Consider the following 22,876-nt stretch of genomic DNA (forward strand, 5'->3'; position numbering starts at 1 on the left):
CAGACTCAACTAGGTCATAGTTTGTTTCAATTTGTTTAATTAGTTTTGCACAATCTTTTTTGGACGTTGCTGTCAAATTTCATCTGATGAGTGTGACTCTGAAAAGCAGCATCTCAGGACCAATTTATTCCCTGTGAAACCCTGAGTGCCTCCACCAGACTGTGCAGGGAGGGTCTTCCTGGAGGCATTGAAGGGATATGCGGAAGCAGGAAGACTCCAGGTTTGCACCAAAGAGCCTGGGGCCCGGGGGTCTTCAGCCCGAGCGGGGAACGACACAGAGTTTGTAATGGGGGGGGATCTTGGCAAACCCGATTGTGCAGGGACTGAGGTCAATATCCTTGGGGTCGACGAGAGACTTCAGGTTAAAGTGCTGCAAAATGGCGGACAAGAACAGGAAGAGCTCCATGCGAGCCAGGCCTTCTCCAACACACACCCGCTTTCCTGGAAGCGACAACAGTGCTGCTGAGGCTCTGAGGCGGTCAAGACACAGAGCCCTGTCACGGGGGTGGGGGTGGTGGCAGCAGAGGGGGCCCAACCACAGCAGAACTGACCCCTCTCTGCCCCTTGAAGGGAAGCACATAACACACTTCAGTATAAGAACGCCCGTGAGCCTGCCCACGGCTTCCGTCACCAGGACCAGCAGGTAATACGGTTTTGAGAGATTTTCACTAAGCCCTATTAGATCATTTTAGCACTAGAACGAGGAGAAGTATCTGCTGCGCAGAAAGAATAATTCATCTCATCCCCAGGACTGCTGGTGGGAAGATGTCATTTAACCTCTGTGAACAGAGAAGAATTTGGGTCCCCGGGGCAGGTGCTTGACCGTGGCAGAGAGCAGGACCTGGGGACGGCTCCCTACACCTGCTCTCCTCTTACCTGCGGAGAATGCCTTGAAGTAGTCACTATATTTGAATTTTCCGTTTTCATTCAGAAAGTGCTCTGGCTTGAACTTCTCTGGATCAGGGAATTCTTGTTTGTCAAACAAGACGGAGTCCAGTGTGGGAATTACCACTGTGCCCTAGGAGGAGCAGAGGCCCGTGTCAGCCAGTCAAGGTAACAGAACACGGGCTTCCCCCTGGGACCCGGTGGTGGAAGCCGTTAGCTGACGGGCTACATGAAAGGCAGTCAGGGGTCAGGTCAAAACGGTGACGAGAGCTCTCATCTCATCAGAGAAGCTCACAGGCTAGATGGTACTGTTGTTGGTTTCTGGGGTTGGGAAGTATGATAACCCCCAGGCGCTGTCCCGGGGGCCCCCTTCCAGATTTTTCCCATATCTTGGTCACCAGGTGCCAGGGAGGTACCGCTCCATGGGCCAGGAGCACTGGCCTGGGACCCACTAGACCCACTAGTCAGCCACATCTACCAAAGGATCCTGCCCTTTGGTGGGCTAGTGGGTGGGTGGGTGGGGCGTCCACGCTAGCTCACAGCTGACCTTGGGGATGACATATCCTCTGAACATCGTGTCCTGGTTTGCTACATGGGGCAGGTTGGAGGGCAGCAGGTCGATGAATCGCTGAATCTCGTGCACCACGGCATCCATGTAGGGCATCTCCAGCCTGTCCTTGATGGCAGGGACTCGGCTTGGGCCGATCACCCTGTCGATTTCTTCATGAAGTTTCTCTGTCAAGAGAATAGATGCAGAGGACGGACTCCAGGGTGGCTCAGCACCCCCGCCCATCTACCCAGCACAAGCTTATAGAGCATTCCCAGCGGTGCTGCGGGGGGTCCTGGATACATTGGATTCTGGGGTCATTGCTCCACAAATGCCAATGAGAGCCAGTCGCCGCGAGACGCCTCAAGTCTCTAGCACGTGTTAGCCTCTAGCTGATCCAACTCTCGTCATTACGCCAGGAATAGAGAAGAACGAAAGGGTCTTAGGAATTTCAGTTGGAGGGAAATCTCTGTATGAGTTATACCCAGGCTGCTTCACTGCAGGCCCGGGAAGGTGGAGGTGACGGCAGGACGGAAACAGATGCACGTGGCCTTCTGCATGAGGAACGAGGGAGCGGGGTCTGGACATCCCTCTCTTTGGGTGGGGTCACCAGCAGCCTTTGACAAGTCACTGGGCCTTCATAGCAGGTTGAGGGACGTGCAAATGATGTGCCACATGGTTCCCAGGTGTACAACTGTAAGCACATCCCGTGTGCATGGTGTGCTGATACTTAATAAATGTGAAACGTGTGACGTTGAGCACCGAGACGACACTCAGCAGAAGTCTGGGGGTGGGCGGCAAGGGGCCCGACAGGGGCGTCGGCGGGCTCTGCAACCTGCTGCCCCGAGCTCCGAGCAGGCACTGCAAACGTTCACGCTTGCTAAGTTTGGCTGTGGTGTGGCTGTCAGTCATATGTATCTTCTACCTTTTTCTCTATATTGGAAATTACTCTTAATTAATCATGTAAGACACTTGTCCAGCGTACAATTCCCCCGACAGACTGGTCAGAAGTTCTCTCAGATCTGTGAGAGATCTCCAGGGACTTCTGGCTCCTTCCCCCCAATTCTGTGAGACAGACAAAGCAGTGGCTTTGGGGTCAGAAGCAGCAGATCCTGTTCCTGAGCAGGTCACACTCCACATCCCTCAGGGAAATTACCTCCTGCCCTAGAACACCTGCCCTTAAGATCACGGGATATTCAAGGGTGTAGCCCCAGCCTGGCACAGAGCAGAAGCCAGATTAGCAGCAGCAGCGGCAGGAAGCGAACCTCAGGGTGATGGGGCCCCCCAGAGCCAAGCCCAGGGGAGCGGGGAGGCTGGGCCTGGACACCAGCCAGGAGGAGCCTTCATTCCCGGGAGCAGCTCCCTTTCTCTCCTCCTTCCTGGGAGGTTGGTGCTCATCCCCCTGCGAGTAGCGACGCCCTCACACTGCTTGTCCTTGGCCCATGCCATCGGGAGGTGCTTCCGGGCCGTGACCCCCTGCACGTGCGGCACCAGGGCCTTCTCCTCCTCCAGGGCACTGGGAGGAGGAGCCCCGGGGGAAGAACGAAGGGCGTCCAGGCTGGCGGGCAGTCCTGGAGCACTCGTCCCCGGGGTTCCCTCTTGGTTCCTATTCTTCCAGTAGGGTAAACTATGCCACGAGGGCCTCAGCCCCATGCTGCCTCATCTCTCTGTTCTGCCTAGGAGGCCAAGTCTTGTTTGGGGATGAGATAGACATTATTGGGACTGCTGGGTGGCTCAAAGGTTGAGCATCTGCCTGTGGCCCAGGGCGTGACCCCAGGGTCCCTGCATAGAGCCTGCTTCTCCGCCTGCCTGTGTCTCTGCCTCTCTCTTTGTGTCTCTCAGGAATAAATAAATAAAATCTTTTTAAAAAAGAGATAGCCCTTACTGTCACTGTCATAAATAGGTTATATTATGGAGCAGAACACAGACGCCGTGCGTGTCTCCACACTGCTGTTGGCTCTTCTTTTCTGCAATCAGGTGTGTCAGTGGGGCGTGGGGGGGGCTGGTGTCCCAGAGTGCCGGTGCCCGTCCTACACAAGAACATGTCCGCTGAATCCATGCGGTTGCGGTGGTCCCCGTGCCACTTTCCACTTTGCAGACAGAAAGTTAAAGCCCAGATGCTCCAGCCTAGCGGCCAGGGTGTGACAGCCATGGCCCCGGGACCCTTGTTTGTTAGCTGGCCTACCTTCGACCTCTGGGTATTTCATGAGAATCAGGAGCCCGTATCTCAGGGTGGTGCTGGTGGTCTCCGTGCCCGCAAAGAACAGGTCAGCCACGGTCACGGCAATGTTGTCCAAGGTATACCAAGGCTCCGTACCGTATCTCTCCTGCAGGCAGTAGAGTCAGACAGGGACTCCGTAAGAGGAGACTTCAGGTGTACGAGAGGGAACCGTCTCCCTCAGCAGAAAGGAACTGGAAGCCCTGCCAGCTCCACAGGGAGGAGGGGGCAGGTGTGCATGAGGCTACCCCATGGGACATGACCATGTCCGCAGTACTGTTAGGGGAAGCAAGGCTCCCAGAGAGCTGGCCACGGGCAGGACTGTGCGCTGCCCCAGGCTGTGCAACCGTGCTCCTTCTACAGAAGTAGGTGTAGGGGCAGCCCGGGTGGCTCAGCGGTGTAGCACCACCTTCAGCCCAGGTGCGATCCTGGAGACCTGGGATCGAGTCCCGCGTCGGGCTCCCTGCAGGAAGCCTGCTTCTCCCTCTGCCTGGGTCTCTGTCTCTGTCTCTCTCTCTGTGTCTCTCATGAATAAATAAATAAAATCTTTTAAAAAAAAAAAGAAGTAGGTGTAGGGGTAGGGGTGTAGGTATTGTAGGCTTAGGGTTAGGGTATAGGTAGGAGTAGGCATAGGGTATGTGTGGGGTTAGGGATATGGCTAGGATTAGGGGTAGGGGCAGGATAGGGGTAGGGGTATATTTAGGGGTGGGGTAGAGCTAGCAGTAGGGCCTGGTGTAGTGGTACGTTTAGGGTGGGGGTAGGATTAGGGGAATGGTTAGAGTATGGGTAGATTTAGGGGTGGGGTAGGTGTTGGGGTAGGGCTTGGGTTATGGGTATGGTCAGGGTTAGTGTTAGTCACAGGGTTTGGGGTAAGGTTAGGGCAGGGTTAGGTTATGGTTATGGGTAGAGGTAGGTTAGGAGTAGAGTTAAGGGTGGGGTAGGGGTAGCACATTGTAGGGGAAGGGTCGGCATAGTGCTAGGGGTAGTTGTAAGATTAGGGGTGGTGTTAGTCCTGGGGGGCGAGGCTCTCCCTGGCCCTGAACCGTGACCTCCAGCAGCCCAAGGTGAGCTCCATGCCCCAGTCAGCACCACTGGGTCCCAGCAGGCAGGGAGTCACCAGGAAGCCAGACACCCGGGAGGGGCAGTGAGGAGTCCCACCAATGGAAGAGCTTCTCAGCCCCCAGAGTTATCCAGGGAAACCAGGTGGAGAATTCACATCCTGTTCTAGAGGCACGAGAGATGTCAAAAGAGAGAGGAGAAGCCTCACCATCTGGGTGGGGGTCTGGGGGCTGTCAGGTAGATGATGCTGGACAGGCCTGGAAACCCCTCAAGTCCCATACAATTTGGGGTCTACATGCTGGCAAGGAGTGTGCAGGGCTTCTCCCCAAATGAGACCAGCCGTGTGTCCCCACTTCTGGGAGCAGCTGTGGACCTGTGAGGCCGGCGTGGAGCAGGTCCCGGGCGTGGGCACGGGCCATGTGGACCGTCTGGGCGTTAGCAGGGCCACCCCGGGACCCGGAGCACACAAGCACCCCGCGCCCCGCCAGCAGGGCACCACGTTTCCCCGGCTGCGGGGAGCAGTGCATGCACGTACCTTCTGCAGCTCCTGGAGCAAGCAGTCAGTGAAGTCCCGGGAGCAGGTGGGGTCCAGCGACTCCTGGTGCTCCTTCACCCTTTCTAAGCTGTAATCCTTTAGTTCAGCCACATTTCTTAAGACTTTTCTATGGCTTCCGGGCAGGTAGTGCAGATAGCTTGGGAAAATGTTATAAAGCTAGAAAGAGAGAGACGGGGAATTTCCCTACTTGTTTCCAGATGCAACAGGGTTGGTGTCCTGGGCCCACTGTTTCTCTGCGTGAACTGATGCGTCATATGGTTTCACGACGGAACATTTTGGCTCACGGTATCTTTCGGAAACCAGCGGTCGCGTGTGTGGGGTCTCGCGTTGGCAGGGCCCCGCTTAGAGGGCAAAGCGGCCTCCTGGGGCCGGCGAGGGGGCACCGCGGCCCCGGTGTCTGCAGGAGCAGCAGCCGGCTCGGGCCTTGCGCCAGCCCTGGCTGACCTCGGGCTCCGCCGGGCCTGCTGCCCTCGGGCCTCACCTGGAGCCAGCCGGTGCTGAGCAGGTGGAAGTTCTCGTTGAACAGCTTCTGTATCCGCAGCCCAGTCTGATCCGAGTAGTCAAAGTGCTTGTGGAAGAGGATGTCAGCGATGACGTTGAAGGGGGCGAAGCCCAGGAGAAAGGTGGGGTCGAAGGGCTGGCCTGGAAGACGGGGCGGTCAGGGCGGCCCGCACCGCCCGGCCGCCCCGCACCTGGGGCCCTCCCAGCGGCCGCAACCCTAAAAGGCTTGTGGGGCCTCCCGGGGGGTGCCCAACTCCCCGGCTCCTCCGGGCGAACACGAGGGCTGTGGAGAGGACCCCGAGCTGCAGACGGGCTCTGTGGAGTCGAGCCACCCTCGGGGAGCCACCACCTATGACGGCTCTGGGGCCTTGCACTCCAGGGCTGCCCCTGGCAGAGCTGGGACCTGGGCCACACGCACCCCGGGTGCCCCTGAGCGCCTCCAGCAGGAAGGGGATCTCCCTCTGGATCCGCTCCTCGTTGCCGCGCTTCCCCATGCCGTAGTCCCGGAGGGTGCTCAGGGAGAGTCGCCGCGTGTCCTTCCAGCTGGGCCCATTGTTGAACGTGATCCCTGGGGGACGGGACAGCGGGGCTGGCTTACCGCGGGCGGCAGGGACCCGGGGCGGCCGCCGGGACACACTCGGTGTCGGTCCCACCCTGGAGCCAAGCAGGCCGAGGAGACGGAGAGTAGACGGGTCCCGGCCCTGATGGGGCGGGAGCGCACCGCGGCCCCGGGGCCTGCTCAGACGGGCCACGGCCAGGCTGCACCACGGGGACGCCTCGGGGTCCCGGGAGCAGGGCTGCGCAGGCCAAGCCCCGGTTCCTACGGGCCCCGCGGAGCCTGCCGGGTGGACGCCGGGTCATGGCCTGGCTGTCGAAGGGGGAACCCAGGGCACATGTGACCGTACCCCCTCGTGTCCGTGGGGGCCACTGACGTCCCACCTCCCGGGGCTGCGCAGACTCGCGGATCCAGACAAGCAGGGGGACCAGAGTGCAGACCCCCGAGAGGCCAGAGGCCGGAGCTGTGGGCTGGGAGCCGCAGCCGGAGGACCCGAGAGGCTGGCAGGGACGCGAGAGAAGGGAGTGCCCACCGGACCTCCTGGCATGGCTGTGGCATGGCCACTGCGGGGCCGACAGGGAGGCCGACAACTTTAAGTTGGTAAAGGGAAGAGTTGTGTAGCAAAGGGAAGGTGGCAGATGCCACAGAATGTGAGAAGACAGAGAGACAGAGAGACTGAGACAGGGAGACAGAGACTGAGAGACAGAGACAGAGACAGGGAGACAGAGACACGGAGACTGAGAGACTGAGACACAGAATCTGAGACAGAGATAGACATTAAGACAGAGATTGAGACAGGGAGACGGGAGACAGAGACAGGGAGACAGAGACTGAGAGACAGAGACAGGGAGACAGAGAGGCAGACAATGAGATTCAGAGAGGGCGATCCCAGAGGGGCCAAGACTTTGGGACCCAGAATAGGCTGAAATGGAGATAGTAACGCTTCTGGGTCAGAGCCTCATAAACATTCACTGAAATGAAATTTATTGAACTTACCATGCACCCGTGCCCCATCAGCCCCATCTGCCCCATCCGCCCCATCCACCCCATCCACCCACAAGTCCCTTGTGCTTGATGTTGAGCTAATTGCCACTGGCATCATTATGCCTGGGGAACCGGAGGTGTCCCACGGACAGGATCTGGGCCACGTGGGACGTGTGAAAATAGGAGTTGGGAGCCAGAGGCAGGAGGGGATAAATCCCCCTTGAGTCCAACGCATGTAATGTGAATGTGGGCCCTGCCCAGCTGCCCTCAGGGGCCTGTGGCTTGGACCAGACGTGGCAGTTAAGGGCTCCCTGGAAGCAGCTGGAGCTCCTTGACCCCATAACCCCTGCTCTTGTGTTAATGACAAAGACTGAGGTAGTTAACTTTGCTCTTGGCAACCCCAAACAGGTAAAAAAAACTTACAATGCCCAAGAAAGAAAATCCAATGTCATTGATAATGACGGGGTATGACCTTGTGACTGTAGACGGGAATACGGGGACAGCACCGTAAGAACAGTGGACCCAGCTGTAATCCCATCAATTTGAAAATTCTGCATCATTGGATACAGATTTTCCAGAGATTTTTTTTTACCCAAGTTAAATCAGAAAAAACTAGAGGCTTCTGGGTTTTTTTAGAGCAGGGGGGACCCTGCTTTATTTCTTTTTTTTTTTCCCCTGCTTTATTTCTAACGTGATTTGGAATCTCACTAAAACAATAGTAAGTCAGTAGAGGAGAATAGGCACATGAGGGCGGAGGGCAGGCAGTGTGAGCAGTGAGATCCCAGGGCTTTGAGCCGGAGGAGCTATGAGCAGGTGCCCCACGGGCTCCAGGATGTCCCAGGAGATGCAGGAGGTGGGTGCTGGAGTCGGGAGTCTGGGCGACGCTCAGAGACCCACGTGAACACTAATATAAGGTAACAGTGCATACTCTCCATATGGGAACCCAGGGCTCTGGAGGCATGGGCTGCAGGAGAGAGACGAGACTGGCAAGACCAGAGCATGTAGAAGTCCCTTGTGAGCGGGGCTGCTGTGCCCGGCACCCCTTCCTGGTCTGAACACCCCACCCATCCCAGTATAGAGGTCTCCTGGTTGTAGAATGAGAAGTGCAGCTGACCTAAGCCCCACAGACAAGCAGATGGCCCAGCATGTTAGGTGAGGGGCCTCAGAGCACGGAGCACCCACACCCAGGAGCAGGAGAGGTTGGAGGTGGGGAGAGCTCCCCAGACGGAGGCCCCGGGAGGCTGGAAGGTCTTCAGGAGAAAGCACAGCTCACCTGCCCCTGTGGCATTTCTCTACACGCACATCTGTGCTGCTGGTCAGAGTGGGGGTGCGGGTACACCCATAGCAACTTTCAGGAAAGTGGGTACTGAGCACCTGGATTGTTGAGGGTGTCTCTACCCTTCTGTCTTGTTGCACTAAGTGGTTACCACCCCCTGGTATTTCAGGCCTGGGCTCCGACCCCATCCTAGGAGTCCTCTGAAAAGCTGGCTCACCTCTGTCCTTGTGCGACTGGAATGCGAAGACTTCTCCTCTGCCAGAAAGGTCATTCTTGTGGTCAAGCAGAACTTCCTTCACCGCCTTGTAGCCATGCAGGACCACCGTGCGCTGGGAGCCCAGGTACAAGGTGAACACTGGCCCGTACTGCTCTGCCAGCTGCAGAGACCAGCAAGCAGACAAGTGAGACCACTGGGAACTTAGGGAGGATGTGGGCCAGGCTTTACACTGATCCCCAAAGCGGTTGTTGGCCGAGAGAACTCAGAAGCAACTGGGGAGAGATAATCTTTGTCCAGCTCGACTTGGGAAGACCCTTCCCATAGAGACTTCCTTCTGCAAGGAGTGAGGCTCCAGCATACCTGGGCTCCTGGACACAGCTTGGTGGGCTGACTCCTGTCCCTCCCTTGAGAACCCTCTGCCCATATCTGCCCCATCACTCCCACCTGCTGCCGTCCGCAGGCAAAGTCCCAGACCCCAGGGTGCTATAGGAGGACACTGAGCCAGCACCGTCCTGACCTCCACGAGCCCATCCTCCAGGGTGCGTGAAGCACTGTCAGCACCTCCTGTACCTCAAACACTTCCCATGCCTGCTGGGCGCCCGATGGCATTCTTTGCTCATGTAACAGATTTAGTGATTCATTCAGTTTTTAGATTTGGTAGTTCATTCGCTATTCACAACAATTGTAGACAGAGGGACTACACAGGTCGGTTGACACCACTTTTCATCCCGCCCTTTGGCATCTACAGTGTGCGCCTGCTGTGAACGCATGGCCCTCCTTGCGTTGCAGTGGCCTCGCCAAGCCATCCAGTGACAGAGCAGTTAACCTGTGGCTCAAGCAGAGGCTTCCAGGTCAGCCATGGCCAATGCCCCCGCCCCCCGCCAGGGGCTCCATGCCCACGCTGTATCAACTACTAAATATCATTAAGATCACTCTTGGATGCTACTGTTAAGTCAGTTCATTCATAACAGGCCGATATTGAATAACAACTTGTCTGACAGTGAATTAAATGCACCCAAACCATGTCTAGTCCCTGAATTCTCCTCCCCTAATCAACAGTATGTCTCCTACCTTGGCGAGAGATTTGGGAACATTCTTGATATCCACCTGCAGAATATTCCCAATGATGGGCAGTGGAAAAGGGCCAGGGGGCAGTTTCCAGCGGCTGTAGATCTGCTTCCAGATAGAGATAAGCATTAAGGTGGCCATCCACACCAGCAGGGCCACTGTGATGCCCAAGGCGGCCATGGTGTCTTTGGAGTCACTGCTGACTTGTGAGGATGCTCCAAAGAAAGGCAAAGCTTTTTATAATGCACCTTCAGGAAGGAGGGTGACCAGTCAACCAATGCCGCCTTCCTTTTCCTCTGGCCCAAGACACTGGTTTATTATTAGCCACTGTTGGCATTCATTTCAAAGGCTGGTTCCTATAGTGGTTGCATCTGAGAAGCCCCATCCCATCGCACACTTTATGATGCCCGGGTCTGTCAACACTGGATGCTGGCACCTATGCCAGTCAGCAAACACAGCATCTAGGGGACTATCACCAACAGGTCAGAACACAGAACACAGACATTGGTTGGGCAGGAGGATTCAGGCTATGTTTACAGGTGTGGTTTGGGGGCAGAATCTATATACGGCAGCATCGATTACGCGCTGATGAGTATCTCCGTGGCACAGTGCTGGATCTTGTGGCGCAAGTCTCTTGACATCTGATCAGGTGATGCCTTGATCACCAGCAGCCAAACCCATAGGGCCAGAACAGGGTGATCTGGCATCTGAAGTCTACTCCACTTTGTCAAAGCAACTGGCAAATTCAGAGCAAGAAAGAAAAGAAAGAAAAAAGTTAACCAACCCTGAAAATGCTACTATGACAAAGAGGTACATTTTGTTGGAGAAAATTAGGGGATACTTATTCTTTAGAATCATTTTTGTCAAATTCTTTAAAAATTACATTAGGATTTACTGGATTTGTTTTAAGTCAATGAGTTAAATTGAGCAGACTTATCCTCTTGTGATGTCCTGTCTTCATTTATCCACAAATGCTGCAGGCTCCGCAGGCTCCTCACGTTAGTCCTTCACACAGGAACGTCCACCTACCTGCTAGGGTTGTTTCTAGATATTTCACAGAGTTTTTTCTGTGTGTTTACAATGAAGAGAATGTTTTTCATCCTGTCTTCTAATTGGTGATATTAGGGAAGATCTTTTTTTTTAAGATTTTATTTATTTATTCATGAAAGACAGAGAGAGAGAGACAGAGAAGAGACAGAGACAGAGACAGAGACAGACACAGGCAGAGGCAGAGGCAGAGGGAGAAGCAGGCTCCATGCAGGGAGCCCGACATGGGACTCGATCCCAGGTCTCCAGGATCAGGCCCTGGTCTGAAGGCAGCGCTAAACCACTGAGCCACCCGGGTGCCCGATATTAGGGAAGATCTTAATTTCAGGTTGTAATTTTGTACCTTAGTGTAAGTAATACATTTTTGTGTATCATGGAAAATAGAATGAAAGATGAAAAAGTTAAAACCACCTTCTATACTTTTATTTATAAGAAAATGAGGCTGTACCCCATATACCATTTGTAACCCATTTTTTTTCTCTCAAATTATTAGCAACATGGGCAATCTATTGATTGTTCTACATTTAGAAATGCTGCCATGTTACTTGTGTTTTACTTGTTAACTGTCCTGTGTTGTGAAGGGATGTGGGTCTCTGGCACAAGTTTTGGAGGCCCTGGCTCCTATCTGGTGCTGAACCCCTTGAGCTGGAACTCACAAGGCTGGTTGGGTTGTAGACCATGTATGAGTTGCACTTGACCTTGTCTTCCCTTCCAGGAGCTAGTGTGGGGTGACAGGGTCCACTCCTCAGGATGGAAACTTAGCTGTCTGGATCCTCTACCGTCTTTTTTCTTAAGATTTTTTTATTTATTTATTCATAGAGACACAGAGAGAGAGAGGCAGAGACCCAGGCAGAGGGAGAAGCAGGCTTCACGCAGGGAGCCCGATGTGGGACTCGATCCAGGGTCTCCAGGATCAGGCCCTGGGCTGAAGGCGGCGCTAAACCGCTGAGCCCCCCGGGCTGCCCTGCATCCTTTACCCTCTTAATCAGCCCTGTCAGGCACACCGGGGTGAGACAACATTGGGTCTATGCACCATTTCTCCTCTTTGCTTGTCCCAGTTGCTGCTGCCGGAGGAAGGGCTCTCATTCAAGTGAGGTTGAGGACGGGATGTGTGTGAGGTAGAGCAGGCCTGATGGCTCCCATTGGCTAAGAACGGCTGTGTCTGTGCATCTTTCCCAAGGGTGTGCATGCTGAGGAGGGAGCCTGAGGGCAGGCGCAGGTGAGCCTGGAGCTCACAGGAGTGCCACTATGGTGTGGGGCCAGGCCCTACCGTTCTAGGTCCTCCGCCCATAATGCTGGTGGGCACCCAAATAACATCAGATTCTAAATACAGGAATACATCTCTATATATGTGCATAATATTTATACCTGTATAGGTATATCACGACATTTTTGAGTACTTCTTTTTCAAAGCAAAGCCTTTTTATTTCTCTTACATCTTATTCAATTGCCTGGACCTTCTAAGATAATGCTAACAAATGGAGATGACAGAGCTGGTCTGGCAGCAGTGAGGTCCTTCTGCAGGCTTTCCATCACATCTATTGTTGGTTGTTTGTGGCTAAGATTCCATCACACCAGAACCACTTTCCTGTTTCTCTAGTTAACTAAGAGGACCTAGAATGAGTGTTGAGATGATGAAATAGGTTTTTAACTGAGAGGATCTTACGACTTTTCTCCTTGGGTCTGTTGGATTGTGCTGGATGAAGACATGGTCTCGTGTGAAAGCACTCGTATTCCTACATCACAGCCAGTGTTTTCGTGGATTGACTCTCTTTTTGCATGCTGATGGATTCAACTATTAATAGTAATTTTAATAGTTTTGCATCTATATCCATACATAAAATTGGGCTGCAGATTCTTATGTTTTATTAAGTTCTTGTATAAGAAAAAAAAGTTCTTGTATAAGAATTGTGCTAACTCAAGAAACAATTGAAATGCTCTCCATCTTTTTTTCATGTCTGAGATATTTTAAACTGTCATAAAATTATCTGGACTTTGAAATGTTGTTAGAACTCATTAGTAAAATGATATGGAGAGGCTTTATTAAAGTTAAACAATTGTTCATAAAGATTAATTAGGAAAGTAAAACATGTTCTGTGTAACAAATTCAAACAATTCATAACTGGATAAAGCAGAAAGAGTCTCAGGCTCTCCCCACAGAAGTAGATTCCCTATTTTAAGCCCCATTAAGAAAGAAAAACTGTTGCCAATTCTTTTATTTATTTCTTATTTTTGCTTTATTTCGTGAAATGTTTCTTTTGAAGGCGACTGGGTGCCTCAGTGGTTGAGTGTCTCCCTTTGGCTCAGGTCATGATCTCAGGGTGCTGAGATGGAGCACCACCTCAGGATCTCTGCTCAGCGGGGAGTCTGCTTCTCCACCTGCTTCTGCCCCTCTTGCTCGTGTCCTCTCTCTCTCTCTTTCAAATAAATTAATAAAATCTTTTAAAAAAGATTTATTTTTCACTTACTTAATTCTGTGTATCAACCTCATAAATATACTTAAAAGGGAAATTAAACAAGTGCCTTGGTTATAGTTAACTGAAAACAACTTCCTGTAAGCTGGCCTGGCCTCTCACTGCAGGTGGGAGCCACATCTTCAACACTTGCACAATTAGCTGTAGGAATTGAAATAAAGTCATAGGAGAATAACAGAGCCTTCTTTTTAAAGAGGCTGCCTGCCTAAAATCAACAACTCAGGAGACAACAAGTGTTGGCGAGGATGTGGATATTACATAATAGCCAAGGTCTGGAAGCTGCCCAAGTGTCCATCAAGTGAGGAATGGACAAAGAAGATGTGGTCCGTGTACACAATGGGATATTACTCATCAAGAAGAATGAGATCTTGCCATTTGCGATGATGTGGATACAGCCAGAGACTATTATGCTAAGTGAAGTCAGTCAGAGAAGGGCAAACACCATACGGTTTCACTCATATGTGGAATTTAAGAAGCAAAATGAGCAAAGGGAAAAAGAGAGAGAGAAACCGAGAAATAGACTGTTAGCCCTAGAGAAGCCGCTGACGGTCAGCAGAGGGGAGGTGGGGGGGTGAAAGTGTGCACTTGAGCTGGGGTGAAGCGTGCACGTATCAAATCACGACACTGTACACCTCAAACTGATATTACACTCTATGTCAACAATATTGGAGTTGAAATAAAATACAAATATAAATAACAAATAATAAATAATAAATAAATAAATGCTGCCTGCTATGTTCCCAATGGCATAGAGGAAAATATTATGCAGGAAAACCAGCACAAACATTGACAGCTCAGATGGAAGATGTGCTTCGGAAGAGTTGTACCTGGTAACTTATCCTGGATACAAATCCCTCATCAGATATGCAATTTGCAAATATTCTTTCCCATTCTGTGAGCTTTTTACTTCCTTGGTGATGTTCTCTGAGCACAGAAGGTATAACTTTTGATAAAGCCTGATTAATCTAATTTCTCTTCATCATTTGTGCTTTTGGTTTGTATCCAAGTAACAACTCCCAAACTAAGGCCACACAGACTTACTGTCAGGTTTTCTTTAAAGTCTATGAGCCACTTTGAGGTAAGGCTCTTCATGGTATGAGATATGTCTCCAATTTCATTCTTTTGCCCCAGCATCACTTGTTGAAAAGACTATTCAGCAGCAGAGAAAGCCTTGAGAGTGACAACTGTCTTGTCAAAAATCAATTGGCCGTAGATGTATGGATTTATTTCTGAATTTTAAATTCTATTCCATTAATCTACGTCTGTCCTTATGCCAGTGCCACACTGCCTGGATTACTGTAGCTTTGCAGTAAGTTTTTGGGTCAAGAAATGAGTTCCCCCAAATAGTTCTTTTTGAAGATATTTTTTAGATATTCTGAGTCCCTTGGTTTCCATACGAATTTTCACTTTGTCAGTTACTGATATTTTGGTAGAACTTAAAATAAATCCATACATCGATTTGGGGAGGAATGCCATCTGTATTAGTTTCCAGTTTGCCACTGGAACAAAGCACCATAGACTGAATGATGTAACAATAGACATTTATTTCTCACAGTTCTAAAGGCTACTAGTCCAAGACCATGATGCCTGCAGGCTGGCACCTTTTGAGGTGTTTCTCCTTGGCTTGCAGACCGCTGCCCTCTTGCTGCCCTTCACATGGCCTTTCCTCCGCACAGGGTACCCCTGAGGCCTCTCAGTTCTTCACCCCCACTTTAGTTCATGTGATGTAAAATCTCCTATGCTCAGCCAGGCATTATGGGGAGAGGGTGGGCTCCACGAGGAGGTATTTTGACTACCCACTGAGCCTCTCCTCTCAGATGGTTGTCAGGTCGTACTGCTCCTTGACTGCCTTCTATTAAACCACTTGCTTTAGTGGCAATTTCTGTGGGGAAAGTAGCTTCTATCAGGCTGCCTCAGTGTCAAGAGGGGAGGGGCAGAGGGAGAAGAGAGGGAGAATTTCAAGCATACTCCCCGCTGAACATGGAGCTCAATATGGAGCCCAATGCAGGACTTGATCTCAGGACCTTGAGATTATGACCTGAGCCAAAATCAAGAGTTGGTCACTTAACCGACTGAGCCACCCAGATCCCACCCTCTCAGAAGTTCTTTAAGAGGCAACTCAGTAGCCATAAATCCTTAGACCATAGAGGAGAAAGGGCACCCAAAAGGCTCTGGATAGGCAAGAAGGGAATGCAGTAGGAATGGAGTTGAAAATGTGCTTGACAGTTAATTTCAGAAATGTCTCCTGGAGGGGCGCCTGCCTGGTTCAGTTGGTGGAGCATGCAACTCTTGATCTCAGGGTCATGAGTTCAAGCCCTGCACAGAGTGGATAGATTACTTAAAAATAAAAATTAAAAATCTTTTAAGAAGAGAGAGGGAGGGAGAGAGAGACAGAAAGAAATCTCTCCTGGAAATTTCCTCTTATTTTGTATGGTGAAAGGATTGAGAACACCAAAATGGAAATTTGGGCAGATAAGTAATTAATGTTTAATGAATTCCTTTTTTATTTAAATTCAACTTGCCAACATATAGTACATCATTAGTTTCAAATGTAGTTTTTAACAATTCATCAGTTGCGTACAACACCCAGTGCTCATCACATCACGATCCTCCTTCATGCCAATCACGCACTTACCCTATCCCCCCACCCCCCTCCCCTACAGCAATCCTGTTTGTTTCCTATGGTTAAGCGTCTCTCATGATTTGTCTCCCTCTTTGAACTCTTGATTAAAAATAATGACCTTGACAAAAGCCAATAATCTTTTCCAAGTTAAATAAAAGCAGAGAACATACAACATCACAATGTCCAAAGAGCAAGCCAGCGTGGTCCAAGATTGCTTTCCACATCAAGGGGACTAGGGACTATACGTGTGTGTTCTCTTATCTGTCAGTTGGCTCTGACTCTATCTGGGAGCTGCTGTTTAAGATTCTGGGAGCAAGGAACACTGTTTTCTGACATGCAAGAGCATTAGCCCCTCTGGGTGGAAGAAGCAGCCCTTTTGTGTAGCTTCAACTCACCAAAACCCCAATGGAGATGCCAGCACACCAGTGGTTGGGGAGCTTGGCTACAGAAGGGTCCCCCAAAAGGCCTGATGCCTGTGGAGGACCAGCAGCTGTGGTAGCTACTGGCGGGGGTGAGGGGGCGGCAGAGGAGAAGAGCAAGAACAAAGACTCTGATGCAACTGGGTCCTTCATTATCTTCAATAATGTAGTTGACACATTGAAAAGAAAGTGTGAGGCAGAGACCAGGCAAGATGGCAGAAGAATAGGTGTCCTCAACTCACCTGGCCCCACAAACTTTCCTAGATAACTTACAAAACATCCTGAACACCTATGAATTCGACCTAAGATTTAAAGAGAGAACAGCCGGGATGCTCCAGAGAGAAACGTTTCACTTCTAACAAGGTAGGAAGGTGGAAAAAATAAAAAAGAACTAAAGTGGGGGAGGAGAACCACAACTAGCAGGGCTAAAGCAGAGCAGGAGAGCCTCGGGGCAGGAAAGCCCAGCCCTGGGGAAGCGGGAACTTTAAAAGTCCGTGCCAGTGGGTGGCCCGGGGGGCTCGGCAGTTTGGCACCGCCTTCAGCCCAGGGCCTGATCCTGGAGACCCGGGATCGAATCCCACGTTGGGCTCCCTGCATGGAGCCTGCTTCTCCTTCTCCTGTGTCTCTGCCTCTCTCTGTGTAGGTGTTTCTCATTAATAAATGAATAAGGTATTTTTTTTTTAAATCCATGCCAGAGTTTGCCCTGATGAAAAAGTGCTTAGTTGGGAAATGAGGCAGAATTTCAGGAGGGGCAGTGAAGCCTCCAGATTCCCAGAGTCACTATAAGAGGAGGGGTGCCCGGGGGAAAGCTCACTACAAGGCGCAGTCCGATATGGTAAAGGGCTGGAGCACCGCAGCCCTCCGGGGCAGGGCATTTGGGAGAAGCCAGGTGGTTAGGCCGGCGGCTCCAGAGGTCCTTTACCCTAGAGGCTGGCAACAGAAGGAGTGACTGTACCTGGTTCCCTTCAGGAGAGGCGGTCCCCAGGGGCGCAGGTCCAGCAGCACAGGGCACGGGATCCCCGGGCACCCAAGTGGACAAAGCCTAGGATCCTGCGCTTGCCCTGGGACAGGCGGAAACAGGGAGGACACATGACAGCGAGAACTCTCCTGCACTGGGAGCCACGCAGCTGCACAGATCAGTGCACCCAAGCCCAACCCAGGAGCATCCAGGCCAGTGCGGACTTGGAGCCGCGGTTAGTTACTCATGGGGAGCTGACTCCAGAGCTGCGAATCTGCCCGCCGCCATTGTTGGTTTTCCTCCTTGTTTCACCTCTGCCTGGGAGGGGCGAGGCCGCCAGGGAACAAAGGCTTCCCAGGATAAACAGCTCATACTGAGCCCAGCACCTGGTGAGCAGCGGGCATCTCCACCCAGGCGCACACACCTGAGAACCAGCACAGCAGGCCCCTCCCCCTGAAGACCAGCTGGAAGAACAGAGGAAAAGCAAGTTTACTGAACAAGCAGTGCTGTAAAGCTCCAGGACTGAGGGAAAATAGAATATAGGACTAGAAGGTCCTTTTTTTTTTCCATTACGACTCGTTTTTATAGCAGGGTAAAATTTTCCAATATTTTTTCTCTTTTCCCACCTTCTCTACAATATTTACCAACTCTTCATTTTTAAGTTTTTTTTCCTTTTTGACTTTCATATTTCTACAATTACATGTCTTAGACATATTTTTCACTTCTGGATTCCCTTCAACGTACTCAATTTAATTTTGATAGGTATACGAGATATGAGTATTTGGTTTTTTTTTTCTCCCTTGTTTTGTTTTACAATGGTGGAAGTTAGTACCTTCTAATGCATGACCTACATACACCCAGAACCAAGTGGAACACAGTGTTGGTTCATTCTGTGAGATTATATTCTCTCTCTTCCTTCCCATTCTGAGCCCCTCTTTTATCTTGTTTATGTTTTTGTGGTCAATGTTGGGGCTTTATATAAGTATTGCTGGGGTTTTTTTTAAAGATTTTATTTGTTTATTCATGAGAGACACAGAGAGAGAGAGAGGCAGAGACACAGGCATAGGGAGAAGCAGGCTCCATGCAGGGAGCCCGATCGTAGGACTCAATCCCAGGTCTCCAGGATCACACCCTGGGCTGAAGGCAGCACCAAACTGCTGAGCCACCCGAGCTGCCCAGTATTGCTGGTTTATAGAAATTTGGGATTGAGCATCTTCTAACTACAGAACAAAATACACTCAGAACCAAGAGGGTCACCCTCTAGGACACTCAGGGAGACTACATTCTCTCTCCACTACCACTTCCTCACCATCCCATCCCTGCCCTTTTTTCCCTCTCTTTTTTTTTCCTTCTTCTTTGTTTTTGGTTTTGGGTTTTTTATTTTTACTATTTGTTTTAAAATTTGTTTATCAGTCTAGTGGTCCTTTTGATTTACGTTGCTCTGTTCTTTCTCTTTCTGGTCTCTGACTTCATCACAATCATCTAGTGTGAAATTTGCTTAGGTCGTGGCTGATAGTTTTGACTCAACCCATTCATATAGCCACTCTGCATTGGACAAAATGACTAGAAGGAAGAATTCACCACAAAAAAAAAGAATCAGAAGCAATACTCTGCCACAGAGTTACAGGATTTGGATTTTGATACAATGTCAGAAATTTAATTCAGAAGCACAATTATAAATCTACTAGTGGCTCTGGAAAAAAGTGTAAAGAACTCTAGAGACTGTTACTGCAGAATTGAGATCTAATCAGGCTGAAATTAAAGAGATTAACTGAGATTCAATCCAAACTGGATGCTGTAACAGCTAGGGTTAACAAAGTGGAAGAGAGAGTGAGCGACATAGAAGACAAGGTGATGGTAAGGAAGGAAGCTGAGGAAAAAAGAGAAAAACAATTAAGAACCCACGAGGAGAGGCTAAGGGAAATGATAGCTTGAGAAGGAAGAATATGCATCTAATTGGGATTCCAGAAGAGGCTGAGAGAGAGAGAGGACCACAAAGTATATTTTAACAAATCATAGCTGAGAACTTCCCAGATCTAGGGAAGGAAACAGGCATTCAGATCCAAGAGATAGAGATGACCTCCCAAATCAATAAAAACCATTCAACACCTCGACATTTAATAGTGAAACTTGCAAATTTCAAAGATAGAGAGAAAAATCTTATTTAATATTTTATTTATTTATTCATGACAGAGAGAGAGAGAGAGAGAGAGGCAGAGACACAGAGGGAGAAGCAGGCTCCATGCAGGGAGCCCAATGTGGGACTCAATCCCGGGACTCTAGGATCAGGCCCCAGGCTGAAGGCAGTGCTAAACTGCTGAGATACCCAGGCTGCCCAAAGAGAAAATTCTTAAAGCAGCCCGAGACAAGAGACTTTTAACTTATATGGGCAGAAATATCAGATTAACAGCAGACCTCTCCACAGAGACCAGGCAGGCAGAAAGGGCTGGCATAATATAGTCAGGGTACTAAATGAGAAGCACATGCAGCCAAGAATATGTTATCCAGCAAGGCTGTCATTCAGAATAGGAAGAGAGATAAATAGCTTCCAGGACAGACAGAAACTGAAAGAATATGTGACCACCGCTCTGCAAGAAATATTAAAGGGGGGATCCCTCGGTGGCTCAGCAGTTTAGTGCCTGCCTTCAGCCCAAGGCGTGATCCTGGAGACCCGGGATCGAGTCCCACATCAGGTTCCCTGCATGGAGCCTGCTTCTCCCTCTGCCTGTGTCTCTGCCTCTCTCTCTCTCTCTCTCTCTCTCTCTCTCTCAAATAAATAAAATCTTTTTTGAAAGAAATATTAAATGGGACTCTGTAAAAGAAAGAGGGAGCCTAAAGAAACAATCCTTAAAAATGGGGACTGAATAGCTAATACAATGACACTAAATTCCTATCTTTCAGTAGTTACTCTGAACAGGAATGGGCTAAATGATCCCATAAAAAGACACAAGGTATCAGACTGGATAAAAAAACAAGACCCAAGAGACTTGTTTTAGACCTAAAGACACCTCCAGCCTGAAAATGGAGGGGTGCAGAACCATTTACCCTTCAAATAGTCCTCAAAAGAAAGCTGCAGTAGCAATCTTCATGTCAGATAAATTAAAGTTTATCCCAAAGACTGTAGTAAGAGATGAAGAGGGACATTATATCGTACTTAAAGGGTCTATCCAACGAGAGGACCTAAAAATAATAACTATTTATGCCCCTAATGTGGGAGCTGCCAAGTATATAAATCAATTAATAACCAAAATAAAGAGACACTTACATAATAATATACTAATAGTAGGAGACTTCAACACAACACTCTCAACCAATGACAGATTTTCTAAGCACAACATCACCAAAGAAACAGGACTTTAAATGATACACTGGACCAAATAGATTTCACAGATATATAGAGAACATTCCATCTGAGCACAACTAAATACACATTCTTCTCAAGTGCACTTGGAACTTTCTCCAGAATAGACCACATACTGGATCGCAAATCCAGGCATCAACTGACACCAAAAGATTGGGATTGTCCCCTGCATATTTTGAGACCACAATGCTTTGAAACTAGGACTCAATCACAAGAAGAAATTTGGAAGAAAGTCAAACACATGAAGGTTAAAGAGCATCCTGCTAAAAGATGAAAGGGTCAACCAGGAAATTAGAGAAAAATTAAAAAGATTCATGGAAACTAATGAACATGAAAATGCAACCATTCATAATCTTTGGGATACAGCAAAAGCAGTCTAAGAGGGAAATACATCACAATACAAGCCTCCCTCAAGAAATTGGAAAAACTCAAATACACAAGCTAACCTTGTACCTAAAGGAATGGAGAAAGAACAGCAAATAAAACCTACACCAAAGGATCCCTGGGTGGCGCAGCGGGGATCCCTGGGTGGCGCAGCGGTTTGGCGCCTGCCTTTGGCCCAGGGCACAATCCTGGAGACCCGGGATCGAATCCCATGTCGGGCTCCCGGTGCATGGAGCCTGCTTCTCCCTCTGCCTGTGTCTCTGCCTCTCTCTCTCTCTCTCTCTCTCTCTCTCTCTGACTATCATAAATAAGTAAAAATTTAAAAAAATTAAAAAAATAAAACCTACACCAAGCAGAAGGAGAGAGAGATAAGAAAGATTTGAGCAGAACTCAATGAAATAGAGACCAGAAGAACTGTGGAACAGATCAACAAAACCAAGAGCCGGTTCTTTGACAGAATTAATAAGATAGATAAACCACTAGCCAGCCTTATTGAAAAGAAAAGAGAAAAGACTCAAATTGATAAAATCATGAATGAAAGAGTAGAGATCACAGCCAATACCAAGGAAATACAAGCAATTTTAAAAACATATTATGAGCAGCTATATGCCAATAAATTAGGCAATCCAGAAGAAATGGACACATTTCTGGAAAACCACAAATTACCAAAACTGGAACAGGAAGAAATAGAAAACCTGAACAGGCCAATAACCAGTGAGGAAATTGATGCAGTCATCAAAAACCTCCCAAGACACAAAAGTCCAGGGCCAGATGGCTTCCCAGGGGAATTCTATCAAACGTTTAAAGAAGAAACAATACTTATTCTACTAAAGCTGTTCCAAAGGATAGAAATGGATGGAATACTTCCAAACTCATTTTATGTGACCAGCATCACCTTAATTCCAAAACCAGACAAAGACAAGGAGAATTATAGACCAATATCCCAGATGAACACGGATGGAAAAATTCTTAATAAGATACTAGCCAATAGGATCCAACAGTACATTAAGAGGATTATTCACCACGACCAAGTGGGATTTATCCCTGGGATGCAAGGCTGGTTCAACACTCATAAAACAGTCAATGTGACAGGTCATATAAATAAGAGAAAAAAACAAGAACCGTATGATCCTCTCAATAGATACAGAGAAAGCATTTGACAAAATACAGCATCCATTCCTGGTTAAAACTCTTCAGAGTGTCGGGAGAGAGGGAACACTCCTCAGTATCATAAAAGCCATCTACAAAAACCCCACAGGGAATATCATGCTCAAGGGGGGAAACAGATTTTTCCCTAAGATCAGGAATACGACAGGGATGTCCACTCTCACCACTTCTATTCAATATAGTTCTAGAAGTCCTAGCCTCAACAATCAGGCAACAAAACGAAATAAAAGGCATTCAAACTGGCAAAGAATCCGTCAAACCCTTCCTCCTCAAAGATGACATGATACTGTACACAGAAAACCCAAAAGACTCCACCCCAAGATTGCTAGAACTCATACAGCAATTCGGCAGTGTCACAGGACACAAAATCAATGCACAGAAATCAGTAGCATTTCTCTACCCTGACAATGAGACTGAAGAAAGAGAAATTAAGGAGTCAATCCTATTTACAATTGCCCCCCAAACCATAAAGTACCTAGGAATAAACCTAACCAAAGAGGTAAAGGATCTATACCCTAAAAACTACAGAACACTTCTGAAAAAAATTGAAGAAAACATAAAGAGATGGAAAAATAT

At 49.3% G+C, this 22,876-nt stretch overlaps 1 protein-coding gene across 1 annotated transcript; it reads right to left on the reverse strand.

Annotated features, from left to right (window-relative positions):
- Nucleotides 1–20: 20 nt before the first annotated feature.
- On the reverse strand, nt 21–10,094 carry CYP2E1 (cytochrome P450 family 2 subfamily E member 1). Its single transcript, XM_077877066.1, has 9 exons — nt 9,871–10,094; nt 8,800–8,959; nt 6,185–6,334; nt 5,747–5,907; nt 5,245–5,421; nt 3,618–3,759; nt 1,433–1,620; nt 877–1,018; nt 21–441 (listed from the first exon to the last, which is right to left on the reverse strand). Exons 1-9 carry the CDS (start codon nt 10,045–10,047, stop codon nt 254–256), a joined length of 1,485 nt encoding a protein of 494 aa, XP_077733192.1. The 5' UTR covers nt 10,048–10,094; the 3' UTR covers nt 21–253.
- Between the last annotated feature and the right edge of the window lie 12,782 nt (nt 10,095–22,876).

The sequence above is a fragment of the Canis aureus genome, chromosome 29 (assembly GCF_053574225.1).
Source record: "Canis aureus isolate CA01 chromosome 29, VMU_Caureus_v.1.0, whole genome shotgun sequence".
Classification (NCBI taxonomy): Eukaryota; Metazoa; Chordata; class Mammalia; order Carnivora; family Canidae; genus Canis; species Canis aureus.